This window comes from Scyliorhinus torazame, chromosome 10, assembly GCF_047496885.1.
Source record: "Scyliorhinus torazame isolate Kashiwa2021f chromosome 10, sScyTor2.1, whole genome shotgun sequence".
Taxonomy (NCBI): Eukaryota; Metazoa; Chordata; class Chondrichthyes; order Carcharhiniformes; family Scyliorhinidae; genus Scyliorhinus; species Scyliorhinus torazame.
This window is the reverse complement of record NC_092716.1, coordinates 109,476,962-109,492,652: the sequence shown is the minus strand read 5'-3', so window position 1 is coordinate 109,492,652 and position 15,691 is coordinate 109,476,962. Positions and strand designations below refer to the sequence as shown.

The following is a 15,691-nucleotide window of genomic DNA, read 5'->3' as shown; positions in this document are numbered from 1 at the left end:
AAGTCTGACCCTCCAATTCTGTGGCCCTATACCCCCCCTTTACTGTCTGCGGCCTCGCGGCCCTTAAGGTCGACCCGCCTTCCCGGTTTGCGAACCTCACCCCGGATTGCAAACCCGTTGCCACCAGGAGCAGACGCTACAGTGCCCAGGACCGGATCTTTATTAGGTCAGAGGTCCAAAGGCTACTGAGGGAAGCGGTCATTGAAGCCAGTAACAGCCCCTGGAGAGCTCAAGTAGTGGTGGTAAAGACCGGGGAGAAGCATAGGATGGTCATCGACTACAGTCAGGCCATCAACAGGTTTACGCAGCTTGACACGTACCCCTCCCCCACATATCCGACCTGGTAAACAGGATTGCGCATTATAAGGTCTTCTCCACGGTGGATCTCAAGTCCGCCTACGACCAGCTCCCCATCCGCACTAGTGACCGCAAATACACTGCCTTCGAGGCAGACGGGCGGCTCTATCACTTCTTAAGGGTTGCCTTTGGTGTCACTAACGGGGTTTCAGTCTTCCAGCGCGAGATGGACCGAATGGTTGACCGGTACGGCTTACGGGCAACATTCCCGTATCTCGATAATGTCACCATCTGCGGCCACGACCAGCAGGAACACGACACCAACCTCCGAAAATTTCTCCAGACCGCTAAAATCCTTAACCTAACATACAATAAGGATAAATGTGTGTTTAGCACCGACCGTCTAGCCATTCTCGGCTACGTAGTGCGAAATGGAGTTTATAGGCCCCGACCCTGAACGCATGCGCCCCCTTATGGAGTTCCCCCTCCCTCACTGCTCTAAGGCCCTAAAACGCTGCCTAGGGTTTTTTAGCTACTACGCCCAGTGAGTCCCCAACTACGTGGACAAGGCCCGTCCCCTGATCCAATCCACAGTTTTTCCCCTGTCGATAGAGGCCCGCCAGTCCTTCAGCCGCATCAAAGCAGACATTGCAAAGGCCACGATGCATGCCATTGACGAGTCCCTCCCCTTCCAGGTCGAGAGCGAGGCGTCCGACGTAGCTGTGGTGGCAACTCTCAACCAAGCGGGCAGACCCTTGGCCTTCTTCTCCCGTACCCTCCATGCTTCGGAAATCCGCCACTCCTCAGTCGAAAAGGAGGCCAAGGCCATAGTAGAAGCTGTGCGACATTGGAGGCATTACCTGGTCGTCAGGAGATTCACTCTCCTCACGAACCAACGGTCGGTGGCTTTCATGTTCGATAATGCACAGCGGGGCAAGATAAAAAATGACAAGATCTTGCGGTGGAGGATTGAACTCTCCACCTACAACTACGAGATCTTGTATCATCCCGGGAAGCTAAATGAGCCTCCTGACGCCATGCCCCGCGGCACATGTGCCACCGCCTCTGAGCCCTCCACGAGGACCTCTGCCACCCAGGGGTCACTCGCTTTTTCCATTTTGTCAAGACCCACAACCTGCCCTACTCCATCGAGGTCAGGACAGCCATCAGGGACTGCCAAATCTGCGCGGAGTGCAAACCGCACTTCTACCGGCCAGAGAAAGCGCACCTGATAAAGGCTTCCCGTCCCTTTGAACGCCTTAGCATGGACTTCAAAGGCCCCCTCCCCTCCACCGACTGCAACACGTACTTCCTGAACGTGATTAACGAGTACTCCCAGTTCCCATTCGCGATCCCCTGCCTCCACCGTCATCCAAGCCCTCCATAGCATCTCTGCACTGTTCGGGTTCCCGCTTACATACACAGCGATAGGGGGTCCTCCTTTATGGGTGCCGAACTGCGTCAATTCCTGCTCAGCAAGGGCATCCCACTCGAGCAGGACGACCAGTTACAACCCCGGCGTAACGGACAGGTAGAGAGAGGGAACGGAATGGTCTGGAAGACCGTCCTACTGGCCCTACGGTCCAGGAACCTCCCAGTCTCCCGCTGGCAAGAGGTCCTCCCGGATGCCCTCCACTCCATCCGGTCACTACTTTGTACAACCACCAATCAGACAGCTCCCGAACGTCTCCTTGTCTTCCCTCGGAAGTCCTCCTCCGGGACCTCGCTCCCGACCTGGCTGGCAGCACCCGGATCCATCCTGCTCCGAAAACACATCCAGGTGCACAAGTCGGACCCATTGGTCGAGAGGGTCCATCTGCTCCATGCTAACCCCCAGTACGCCTACATGTCGTACCCCGACGGCCGACAAGATACGGTCATCCCTACGGGACCTGGCGCCCGCCAGAACTCCACGCACATTCCAGCCACCAGTCCCACCCTCACCTCCACCGCAGCACCTTACAGGAGGATCGGTCCTTCCGCCGCCCCTGCCTAGGCCCCCCCACCCACCGACGCCCCCCCGCAGGCGCTCCCTCCCCAGGTCAGCCGTTTTCCCCACCAGCGCTGTCTAGGGGTGACGAAGCTGCCATGGAGATTGAAGCCATGCTCCCGGAGTCACAGACGCCCGAGCCTCCACCGGAGTCACCACCTAGGCTCCGACGATCACAGAGGACGACCAGGGCCCCCCATCGACTGATTGCTTCATTTTAACCGTAATCTGTAAATATAAAACACCGAATGTACATAGCTACCAGACTTGTAAATAGGTACTAAACACTGTACGGAGGTTTTACGGTACCTCCATAACTAATTATACCATATTGTTATGTTTTGTAGTTGCTGGCCACCACCCCCGCCGGACTTTTGTTTAACAGGGGGTGAATGTGGTATTATAGGTACTACGGTACCCGAGAGGCTGATGTACCATTGGTAGAACCTATATGCTAGCTATTGGCTAGAGTGTATAATAGCTCCGCCCTGATAGGCGGGGTATAAGAACCCGTGCCGTCTCAGCAGCCCTCATTCTGTACCCGAGCTGCTGGGGAAAACATCTAGCTTATTAAAGCCTTCAGTTGGACTACAACCTTGTTTTAGAGGTCACTGATCGTGCATCAGTCTGTAATGCTAATAATTCAATGTCAAACAAGACAACTGTAGAGATGCTACAACTCTTGGGCAGGGATAGGAGAGAGTTCATTTTAATATGTAATGGTCAATTCAAACTGTCGTTCAGAGACCACCCCCGCCCCCCCCTCCGCCCCTCCCACGCCCCTCCCCCGCCCCCCCACCCCCTCCCCCACCCCCTCCCCCGCCCCCCACCCCCTCCCCCACCCCCTCCCCCTCCCCCACCCCCTCCCCCACCCCCTCCCCCCCCGAAAAAAAAAACTTCTGGAAAATGCTCATTTGGTCCGTTCCCAACCCAAACACACCAGGCATCTGTCCAGCTGCAAATTGAGATGCTTACCTTTAATAACCGGTCCAGCAATTCAGAGCCACTTTTAACATTGGGATCTGGATCTGCAGCCAACTGTGTAAAACAGAGACATGTTACTCAGAGCAAATATCATTTAAACTCTGACAAAGTGGACAGTTCTGAAATTAAATGATTGTGGTATGTGGATAACCCTGAAGACTTCAGGGAAGAGAGGCTTTTTTTTTTTAGGAGGACCGCTTTTTTCACCAGAAGAAAAAGGGCTAACAAAACATTTGATAGAGGTGTTCAAATTTTATTGGCAACATTATAACTAGAGCCTATATAGGGTTGCCAATTCTTCCAGAATAGCTGAGAGACTACTAGAATTGGCATCATAATTTCCCAGTGATTAAAAAAAAAGCACGCTCGGAGATTTTTAAAGAAATAAATAATCTTTATTGTCACAAGTAGGCTTACATTAACACTGCAATTAAGTTATTGTGAAACAACACTATTGAGTGAGTTTGGCCAGCTTACTTCATCACTCCCGCCTCCCAAAATAAAGGAGGTGTGTCCTGCAGTATCTCGATCCCCACAGGGAGGAGAGCGGGGAACTTGGTGGAGAGCAGGAGTGGGAAAGAATGGGGCAGAGAAGCACTGATGTGATATCATAGATTATTATGGAATTTACAGTGCAGAAGGAGGCCATTCGGCCCATCGAGTCTGCACCGGCTCTTGGAAAGAGCACCCTACCCAAGGTCAACACTTCCACCCTATCCCCATAACCCAGAAACCCCATCCAACACCAAGGGCAATTTTGGACACTAAGGGCAATTTATCATGGCCAATCCACCTAACAATGGATGCAATAAGTAACAAGTGAAAGGCCAGAAGGTAAGGTAAAAGTGGAAGCAACAGCTGGATACGGTTATGACACAGGATAAGTAGCAGCTCAGACCGCTGCAGAATATTTCTGTATTCTCGGGGTCCTTTTTAAATTCTTTCATGGGATGTGGGCATCACTGGCTCGGCCAACATTCATTGGCATTGCTAATTGTGGTGAAGCAGCTTCTTGAACCGCTGCAGTCCCACATGGTACAGGTACACCCACAGTGCTGTTAAAGAGGAAGCTCTAGCATTTTGACCCAGTGGAAATGAAGGAAAAGCAATATACTTCCAAGTCAGGATGGCTTGGAGGGGAACTTTCAGGTAGTGGTGTTTCCATGTATCGGCTGCCCTTGTCCTTCTAGACGGTAGTGGTCATGGATTTGGAAGGTCCTGTCTAAGGAGTCGTGTTGAGTTGCTGCAGTGCATCTTGCAAATGGGACACACTGTTGCCATGGTGCGTCAGTGGTGGAGGGTGGGATGTCAGTCAAGCAGGTCCCGGATGGTGTCGAGCTCGAGTGTTATTGGAGCCGCACTCATCCAGGAAAGTGGAGAGTATTCCATCACACTCCAGAGTTGTGCCTTGTAGATGATGGACAGGTTTTGAGAGGGCCAGGAGATGAGTTACTCACCAAACAATTCCCAGTTTCTGACCTGCTCTTGTAGCCACAGTATTTATATGGCTAGTTTTGGGTCTCTGGCAACCCCCGGGATGTTGATAGCTGGAGGTCAGTGATGGCAATGCCATTGAATGTCAAGAGGCAATGGTTAGATTTTCACTTGTTGGAGAAGATTATTGACGGTACTTGTGTGACAAATGTTACTTGCCACTTATCAGGTCAAGCCTGAATGTTGTCCAGGTGTTCCTGCATGTCGGCACGGACTGCTGATTCTCTGAGGAGTCGCGAATGGTGCTGAACATTGTCAGTCATCAGCGATCATCCCCACCTCTAATCTTATGATGGAGAGAAGGTCATTGATGAAGGAGCTGAATAAGATTGGGCCTAGGACACTACACTGCGGTACTCCTGGAGTGATGTCCTGGAACTGAAACGGTCGACCTCCAACAACTACCTTATTTTGTGCCAGGTATGACTCTTAACCAGCGGCGAGTTTTCCCATTGTTTCTCAGTTTTGCTAAGGTTCCTTGACGTCATACTTGGTCAAATGCTGCTTTGATGTCAAGGGCAGTTACTCTCAACTCACAGCTCAGCGTGTTTGAACCAAGGCTGGTGGAACCCAAACTGAGCATCAGTGAGCTTGCTGAATAAGTGATGTTTGGTAGCATTGTTGAAGACACCTTCAATCACTTTGCTGATGATTATGAGTAGACTGGTGGCCAGGCTGGGTCTGTCCTGCTTTTTCTTGGCAGGATATACCTGGTTAATGTTATTGAAGAGGATCTTGCAGGATCAACAGGGCTGCTTGTGCCGTTGTCATTTCTGGTGCTTAAGTTTGTCCTTCCGGTTTCATTCCTATTAGACTTCGTAGTGGTTTGATACAATAGAGTAACCAGCTCAGCCATTTCAAAGGGTCATACACATTGCTGTTGTTCTGGAATCACAGGTTGACCAGACCAGTAAGGACGCCAGAGTCGTGGATTTTACCACTTCACTAATCTCACGGTCCCTTTATTAATTTAATTTAAATTGCACCAGCTGTGTTGGGATTTGAACCCATGTTGCCAGAGCATTAGCCTGAGCCTCTGGATTGCCAGGCCAGTGATATTACCAATATCACCGCCTCCCCTGACAGTAATTTCCAGGTTACAAGGACACTGCACGCCATTAGTAATGCACAAAATCGGCATCTGGTTCAGCCAAAAACGAGCCATGTTGTGAGTTCCTAATCACAGAATAGTACAGTGCAGAAGAGGCTCTTCGGCCCATCGCGTCTGCACTGACGATGAAACAAATTTGACATGCCTACCTAATCCCATTTAGACATAGACATAGAATTTACAGTGCAGAAGGAGGCCATTCAGCCCATCGAGTCTGCACCGGCTCTTAGAAAGAGCACACGATCCAAGTCCACACCTCCACCCTATCCCCATAACCCAGTAACCCCACCCAGCACTAAGGGCAATTTTGGACACTAAGGGCAATTTTTTAGCTTGGCCAATCCACCTAACCTGCACATCTTTGGACTGTGGAAGGAAACCGGAGCACCCGGAGGAAACCCACGCAGACACGGGGAGAACGTGCAGACTCCGCACAGACAGTGACCCAGCGGGGAATCGAACCTGGGACCCTGGAGCTGTGAAGCAATTGTGCTAACCACCATGCTACCGTGCTGCCCTGCACTTGGCCCATAGCGAATTTGCCAGCACTTGGCCCATAGCCTTGAATGGTATGATGTGCTAAGTACTAATCCGGGTACTTTTTAAAGGATGTGAGGCATCCCACCGGATTCAATGAACAAGCCCGGTTAGAGGCACCCCATGCTGTAACCTGCTCAGTTTCACATTTTACAGGGCAGCACGGTGGCGCAGTAGTGCCTCACGACGCCGAGGACCTGGGTTCGATCCTGGCCCCGGTTCACTGTTCATGTGCAGTTTGCACATTCGCCCCGTGTCTGCGAGGGTCTCACCCCCACAACCCAAAAAGATATGGAGTGTAGATGGATTGGCCACGCTAAATTGCCCCTTAATTGGAAACAAATAGAATTGGATACTCTAAATTAGAAAAGAAAAATCACACTTTACTTTTTATATTTAGAATTCAGTCTCAAGTGGTTAAGTGTCAATGACTTTCTCCATGGAGGTACAATTGATATTAGGTTGGCAAAGTGATGGTGAGGATCACGTGAAGCTGATGGGAAATTTAAGCTTTCACCTGCATTCCCATCCCTGAGCCTCAGTGGGGACAATGATTAGGAGGGTGGCAGCAAGAGAGGTTGCCCAAGAATTTGAAATCTTCAGTGAAGCTTTTTGAGTACCCAATTGTTTTTTTTTCCAATTGAGGGACAATTTAATGTGGTCAATTCACCTACCCTGCACATCTTTTTGGATTGGGAGGGTGAGACCCACGCAGACAAGGGGAGAGTGTGCAAACGCCACACGGACAGCGGCCCGGGGCCAGGATCGAATCTGGGTACTCGGCGCGAGAGGTAGCAGTGCTAACCACTGCGCTACCATACTGCCGCTGTCCTCAGTGAAGTGTGACCTGACCAGTCTATATCATCTTTATCCCACCACTGATCCCTCATTCAGTTAATTGTACACCCAGCTTCATAACCAAAAGAATCAAAAAGCCATTGTTGTTCACAAGAATGATGGAGATGTCAGGCAGGAGAGCAGCAAGCTGCAACATGTGTTTTGTTGTGACCATTTTCTTCCCCATTTGTTGGTGACCAGTTACCCACCCCCAACTCTGTATAAACTAGTCAGATACGAAGTGCAGAACAAAACTACAAACGGATTAAAGTTTACAAATGGCACAAAACAAACCAATCCAAGTTCCTACTGCAACAAATACTTGCCCCCATATCAATAATCCAGTCTCGATTCCTGCCACCACACTCCCCTACACATCAGTTTTTAAGGTACCGAGACTACGCATGGTTTTGTTATGTCTTCAGTATTTACAAAATATCCAGCTTGATATGAAGTGCTGGCTGTTCTGGTTTACCAACAATCCACAATTACCTTGCTGAGACCGTTGAATAGTACATTGAAGTGAGGCAGGACTGAGCCCCTGGCCACCTTCACAATGTTGTACAGGGCCTCACAGGCATAGTAACGCAATCGACTATCAGCATCGTTGAAACACGTCAAAACTGGTTCAATGAGTTCCTTCAGATACAAACCAGAATCCTGCCGGGAAAATATATGCACAGTAAATGAACACTAACAGGGGACAACAGGTACATAATAACCAGACATGTTTTAACATTAAATTTGTAACTTTATCTACTGAAGGCATCAACATGCAGTTGGAGATATAAAGGTATTCCCTGGTCCCGCCTCAAACTGTTTTTTCCCTCGTGTGTTGGTACAGGGAACCAGTGCAAAGAAACTATCCATTAGCACTTGGAAACTCAGAATGATCTTTTCCCTCACCACCCAGCCCACCCTAGTTCAGGGGTGCAAAGATAAACAGCAGCTTACCCAATTACTACCTCACCCAAACCTGGGACCAGTAATAGAGGAGGGACCAGTAAACGGCCCTAGAACCTCTGGGTCAATCAATGTCCTTTTTGATAAAATTTTTCATCAGGCAGTCCAACAGATTGAATTTTATTAGTTTCACACTACCCATTTTTATCCTTTTCTATTATCAGAAAAGCCACCCACTGCAACTTTCCATTAGATCATCCCTGTGGTGTTGGGTGCTCTGGTGCACAGATGAGCCAACACAGTTGTATGTGGTACAACTCTATTTTATTATAACTCTTATAATACAGTTCGTTCTGGATACTCTGCACGTGCTGTCTCCCTGAGTGTGTTTGGTAATAGATGTGTCCTGGTTCTCCTCTGCAGCTAATACTGACCACCGGGGGTCGTGTCTGTGCTTTTATATCTTTCTGTCATTGGTTGTGGTGTTGTGTGTTCTGATTTGTCTGTTGGTGTGTCTATCATGATGTGTGTGTTTGAATATCATGACAATCCCCTCCCTGCATATTCCAGACTCACACCTCGCCTCTCTGTATATCCGAGTGTCGCACTCTCCCTCCCTGTATATCCGAGTCACATGTTCCCTCCCTGTATATCCCAGAGTCACACCCTCCCTCCCTGCATATCCCAGTGTCACATCTTTCCTGTGTAGCCCAGTGTCACAGCCTCCCTCCCCGTATATCCCAGAGTCACAGCCTCCCTCCCTGTATATCCTAATGTCAGTCTCCCTCCCTGTATATCCCAGAGTCACACTCTCCCTCCCTGTATATCCCAGAGTCACACTCTCCCTCCCTGTATATCCCAGAGTCACGGCCTCCCTCCCTGTATATCCCAGTGTCACAGCTTCCCTCCCTGTATATCCCAGAGTCACAGCCTCCCCTCCCTGTATATTCCCGTGTCACACTCTCCCTCCCTGTATATCCCAGAGTCACGGCCTCCCTCCCTGTATATCCCAGAGTCATAGCCTCACTCCCTGTATATCCCTGAGTCACACTCTCCCTCCCTGTATATCCCAGAGTCACGGCCTCCCTCCCTGTATATCCCAGAGTCATAGCCTCACTCCCTGTATATCCCAGAGTCACACTCTCCCTCCCTGTATATCCCAGAGTCACACTCTCCCTCCCAGTATATCCCAGTGTCACAGCTTCCCTCCCTATATATCCCAGTGTCACAGCCTCCCCTCCCTGTATATCCCCGTGTCACAGCCACCCCTCCCTGTATATCCCAGAGTCACTCTCCCTCCCTGTATTTCCCAGTGTCACGCCCTCCCTGTATATCCCAGTGTCACAGTCTCCCTTACCAGTATATCCGTGTGTCACAGCCTCCCCTCCCTGTATATCCCAGAGTCACAGTCTCCCTTCCTCTATTTCCTAGTGTCACACCCTCCCTCCCTGTATATCCCAGTGTGGCAACCCCCCCCCCCCTCGTATATCCCAGTGTCATAGTCTCCCTCCCTGTATATCCGTGTCACACCCTCCCTCCCTGTATATCCCAGTGTCACAGCTTCCCTCCCTGTATATCCCAGTGTCACACCCTCCTCTCCCTGTATATCCACGTGTCACAGCCTCCCTCCCTGTATATCCCAGAATCACAACCTCCCTCCACGTACATCCCAGTGTCACAGCCTCCCCTTCCTGGACATCCCAGTGTCACACCCTCACTCCCTGTATATCCCAGTGTCACAGCCTCCCTCCCTGTATATCCCAGTGTCACAGTTTGCCATCCTGTATAGCCCAGTGTCACAGCCTCCCCTCCTTGTATATCCCAGTGTCACAGCTTCCCTCCCTGTATATCCCAGAATCACAACCTCCCTCCACGTACATCCCAGTGTCACAGCCTCCCCTTCCTGGACATCCCAGTGTCACACCCTCACTCCCTGTATATCCCAGTGTCACAGCCTCCCTCCCTGTATATCCCAGTGTCACAGTTTGCCATCCTGTATAGCCCAGTGTCACAGCCTCCCCTCCTTGTATATCCCAGTGTCACAGCTTCCCTCCCTGTATATCCCCGGGTCACATCCTCCCTCCCTGTATATCCCAGTGTCACAGCCTCCCTCCCTGTATATCCCAGTGTCACAGCCTCCCCTCCCTGTATATCCCAGAGTCACACCCTCCCTCCATGTATATCCCAGTGTCACAGCCTCCCCTCCCTGTATATCCCAGTGTCACAGACTCCCTCCCTGTATATCCCAGTGTCACACCCTGCCTCCCTGTATATCCCAGTGTCACAGCCTCCCCTCCATGGATATCCCAGTGTCACAGACTGCCTCCCTGTATATCCCAGTGTCAGTCTCCCTCCCTGTATATCCCAGTGTCACAGTCTCCCTCCCTGTATATCCCAGAGTCAGTCTCCCTCCCTGTATATCCCAGTGTCACAGCCTCTCTCCCTGTATATCCCAGTGTCACAGCCTCCCCTTCCTGGACATCCCAGTGTCACACCCTCACTCCCTGTATATCCCAGTGTCACAGCCTCTCTCCCTGTATATCCCAGTGTCACAGTTTCCCATCCTGTATAGCCCAGTGTCACAGCCTCCCCTCCCTGTATATCCCAGTGTCACAGCTTCCCTCCCTGTATATCCCCGGGTCACATCCTCCCTCCCTGTATATCCCAGTGTCACAGCCTCCCCTCCATGGATATCCCAGTGTCACAGACTGCCTCCCTGTATATCCCAGTGTCCGTCTCCCTCCCTGTATATCCCAGTGTCACAGTCTCCCTCCCTGTATATCCCAGTGTCACAGTCTCCCTCCCTGTATATCCCAGAGTCAGTCTCACTCCCTGTATATCCCAGTGTCACAGCCTCTCTCCCTGTATATCCCTGTGTCACTGCCTCCCTCCCTGTATATCCCAGTGTCACAGCCTCCCTCCCTGTATATCCCAGTGTCACACCCTCCCTCCCTGTATATCCCAGTGTCACAGTCTCCCTCCCTGTATATCCCAGTTTCACAGTCTCACTCCCTGTATATCCCAGTGTCACACCATCCCTCCCTGTATATCCCAGTGTCACACATCTCCCTCCATGTATATCCCAGTGTCACACAGCCTCCCCTCCCTGTATATCCCAGTGTCACAGCCTCCCTCCCTGTATATCCCAGTGTCAGTCTCCCTCCCTGTATATCCCAGTGTCAGTCTCCCTCCCTGCATATCCCCGAGTCACAGCCTCCCTCCCTGTATATCCCAGTGTCACAGCCACCTCTCCCTGTATATTCCAGTGTCACATCCTCCGTCCCTCTATATCCCAGTGTCACACCCTCCCTCCCTGTATATCCCAGTGTGACAACCCCCCCCCGTATATCCCAGTGTCATAGTCTCCCTCCCTGTATATCCGTGTCACACCCTCCCTCCCTGTATATCCCAGTGTCACAGCTTCCCTCCCTGTATATCCCAGTGTCACAGCCTCCTCTCCCTGTATATCCACGTGTCACAGGCTCCCTCCCTGTATATCCCAGAGTCACAACCTCCCTCCCCGTACATCCCAGTGTCACACCCTCCCCTTCCTGGACATCCCAGTGTCACACCCTCACTCCCTGTATATCCCAGTGTCACAGCCTCCCTCCCTGTATATCCCAGCGTCACAGTTTCCCATCCTGTATAGCCCAGTGTCACAGCCTCCCCTCCCTGTATATCCCAGTGTCACAGCTTCCCTCCCTGTATATCCCCGGGTCACATCCTCCCTCCCTGTATATCCCAGTGTCACAGCCTCCCTCCCTGTATATCCCAGTGTCACAGCCTCCCCTCCCTGTATATCCCAGAGTCACACCCTCCCTCCATGTATATCCCAGTGTCACAGCCTCCCCTCCCTGTATATCCCAGTGTCACAGACTCCCTCCCTGTATATCCCAGTGTCACACCCTGCCTCCCTGTATATCCCAGTGTCACAGCCTCCCCTCCATGGATATCCCAGTGTCACAGACTGCCTCCCTGTATATCCCAGTGTCAGTCTCCCTCCCTGTATATCCCAGTGTCACTGTCTCCCTCCCTGTATATCCCAGAGTCAGTCTCCCTCCCTGTATATCCCAGTGTCACAGCCTCTCTCCCTGTATATCCCTGTGTCACATCCTCCCTCCCTCTATATCCCAGTGTCACAGCCCCCCTCCCTATATATCCCAGAGTCACACCCACCCTCCATGTATATCCCAGTGTCACAGCCTACCTTCCCTGTATATCCCAGTGTCACAGCCTCTCTCCCTGTATAGCCCAGTGTCACAGCCTCCCTCCCTGTATATCCCAGAGTCACACCCTCCCTCCATGTATATCCGTGTCACAGCCCCCCCTCCCTGTATATCCCAGAGTCACAGCCTCCCTCCCTGTATATCCCAGTGTCACAGCCTCCCTCCCTGTATAACCCAGTGTCACACCCTCCCTCCCTGTATATCCCAGTGTCACACATCTCCCTCCATGTATATCCCAGTGTCACAGCCTCCCTCCCTGTATATCCCAGTGTCAGTGTCCCTCCCTGTATATCCCAGTGTCACAGTCTCCCTCCCTGTATATCCCAGAGTCACAGCCTCCCTCCCTGTATTCCCAGTGTCACACCCTCCCTCCCTGTGTATCCCAGTGTCACAGCCTCCCTCCCTGTATATCCCAGTGTCACAGCCTCCCCTCCCTGTATATCCCAGTGTCACAGCCTCCCCTCCATGTATATCCCAGTGTCACAGACTCCCTCCCTGTATATCCCAGTGTCAGTCTCCCTCCCTTTATATCCCAGTGTCACAGTCTCGCTCCCTGTATACCCCAGTTCACACGCTCCCAGCGTGTATCCCAGTGTCACAGCCTCCCCTCCATGTATATCCCAGAGTCAGTCTCCCTCCCTGTATATCCCAGTGTCACAGCCTCCCTCCCTGTATATCCCAGTGTCACAGCCTCCCCTCCATGTATATCCCAGTGTCACAGACTGCCTCCCTGTATATCCCAGTGTCAGTCTCCCTCCCTGTATATCCCAGTGTCACAGTCTCCCTCCCTGTATATCCCAGAGTCAGTCTCCCTCCCTGTATATCCCAGTGTCACAGCCTCCCCTCCCTGTATATCCCAGAGTCACACCCTCCCTCCATGTATATCCCAGTGTCACAGCCTCCCCTCCCTGTATATCCCAGTGTCACAGACTTCCTCCCTGTATATCCCAGTGTCACACCCTGCCTCCCTGTATATCCCAGTGTCACAGCCTCCCCTCCATGGATATCCCAGTGTCACAGACTGCCTCCCTGTATATCCCAGTGTCAGTCTCCCTCCCTGTATATCCCAGTGTCACAGTCTCCCTCCCTGTATATCCCAGAGTCAGTCTCCCTCCCTGTATATCCCAGTGTCACAGCCTCCCCTCCCTGTATATCCCAGTGTCACAGCCTCTCTCCCTGTATATCCCTGTGTCACTGCCTCCCTCCCTGTATATCCCAGTGTCACAGCCTCCTCTCCCTGTATATTCCAGTGTCACAGCCTCCTCTCCCTGTATATTCCAGTGTCACATCCTCCCTCCCTCTATATCCCAGTGTCACAGCCCCCCTCCCTGTATATCCCAGAGTCACACCCACCCTCCATGTATATCCCAGTGTCACAGCCTCCCCTCCCTGTATATCCCAGGGTCACAGCCTCCCTCCCTGTATATCCCAGTGTCACAGCCTCCCTCCCTGTATATCCCAGTGTCACAGCCTCCCTCCCTGTATATCCCAGTGTCACAGTCTCCCTCCCTGTATATCCCAGTTTCACAGTCTCACTCCCTGTATATCCCAGTGTCACACCCTCCCTCCCTGTATATCCCAGTGTCACACATCTCCCTCCATGTATATCCCAGTGTCACACAGCCTCCCCTCCCTGTATATCCCAGTGTCACAGCCTCCCTCCCTGTATATCCCAGTGTCAGTCTCCCTCCCTGTATATCCCAGTGTCAGTCTCCCTCCCTGTATATCCCAGTGTCAGTCTCCCTCCCTGTATATCCCAGTGTCACAGCCTCTCTCCCTGTATATCCCTGTGTCACATCCTCCCTCCCTCTATATCCCAGTGTCACAGCCCCCCTCCCTATATATCCCAGAGTCACACCCACCCTCCATGTATATCCCAGTGTCACAGCCTACCTTCCCTGTATATCCCAGTGTCACAGCCTCTCTCCCTGTATAGCCCAGTGTCACAGCCTCCCTCCCTGTATATCCCAGAGTCACACCCTCCCTCCATGTATATCCGTGTCACAGCCCCCCCTCCCTGTATATCCCAGAGTCACAGCCTCCCTCCCTGTATATCCCAGTGTCACAGCCTCCCTCCCTGTATAACCCAGTGTCACACCCTCCCTCCCTGTATATCCCAGTGTCACACATCTCCCTCCATGTATATCCCAGTGTCACAGCCTCCCTCCCTGTATATCCCAGTGTCAGTGTCCCTCCCTGTATATCCCAGTGTCACAGTCTCCCTCCCTGTATATCCCAGAGTCACAGCCTCCCTCCCTGTATTCCCAGTGTCACACCCTCCCTCCCTGTGTATCCCAGTGTCACAGCCTCCCTCCCTGTATATCCCAGTGTCACAGCCTCCCCTCCCTGTATATCCCAGTGTCACAGCCTCCCCTCCATGTATATCCCAGTGTCACAGACTCCCTCCCTGTATATCCCAGTGTCAGTCTCCCTCCCTTTATATCCCAGTGTCACAGTCTCGCTCCCTGTATACCCCAGTTCACACGCTCCCAGCGTGTATCCCAGTGTCACAGCCTCCCCTCCATGTATATCCCAGAGTCAGTCTCCCTCCCTGTATATCCCAGTGTCACAGCCTCCCTCCCTGTATATCCCAGTGTCACAGCCTCCCCTCCATGTATATCCCAGTGTCACAGACTGCCTCCCTGTATATCCCAGTGTCAGTCTCCCTCCCTGTATATCCCAGTGTCACAGTCTCCCTCCCTGTATATCCCAGAGTCAGTCTCCCTCCCTGTATATCCCAGTGTCACAGCCTCCCCTCCCTGTATATCCCAGAGTCACACCCTCCCTCCATGTATATCCCAGTGTCACAGCCTCCCCTCCCTGTATATCCCAGTGTCACAGACTTCCTCCCTGTATATCCCAGTGTCACACCCTGCCTCCCTGTATATCCCAGTGTCACAGCCTCCCCTCCATGGATATCCCAGTGTCACAGACTGCCTCCCTGTATATCCCAGTGTCAGTCTCCCTCCCTGTATATCCCAGTGTCACAGTCTCCCTCCCTGTATATCCCAGAGTCAGTCTCCCTCCCTGTATATCCCAGTGTCACAGCCTCCCCTCCCTGTATATCCCAGTGTCACAGCCTCTCTCCCTGTATATCCCTGTGTCACTGCCTCCCTCCCTGTATATCCCAGTGTCACAGCCTCCTCTCCCTGTATATTCCAGTGTCACAGCCTCCTCTCCCTGTATATTCCAGTGTCACATCCTCCCTCCCTCTATATCCCAGTGTCACAGCCCCCCTCCCTGTATATCCCAGAGTCACACCCACCCTCCATGTATATCCCAGTGTCACAGCCTCCCCTCCCTGTATATCCC

At 52.0% G+C, this 15,691-nt stretch overlaps 1 protein-coding gene across 4 annotated transcripts in view; it reads right to left on the bottom strand.

Moving 5' to 3' along the window:
• The window catches only part of vac14 (vac14 homolog (S. cerevisiae)), a 442,569-nt gene that overhangs the window by 357,137 nt on the left and 69,741 nt on the right, over nt 1-15,691 (bottom strand). For 3 of the 4 annotated variants that reach the window (XR_011949565.1, XM_072518576.1, XM_072518577.1), the window contains exons 4-5: nt 7,743-7,910; nt 3,263-3,325 (exon numbers count right to left, since the gene is read on the bottom strand). Coding sequence is in view for 3 of the 4 variants with exons in the window: in XM_072518576.1 (XP_072374677.1) it covers nt 3,263-3,325; nt 7,743-7,910 (231 nt within the window). In the remaining variant the exon portion in view is untranslated. The remainder of the gene's footprint in view (nt 1-3,262; nt 3,326-7,742; nt 7,911-15,691) is intronic. The other variant, XM_072518578.1, reaches the window with a different exon arrangement.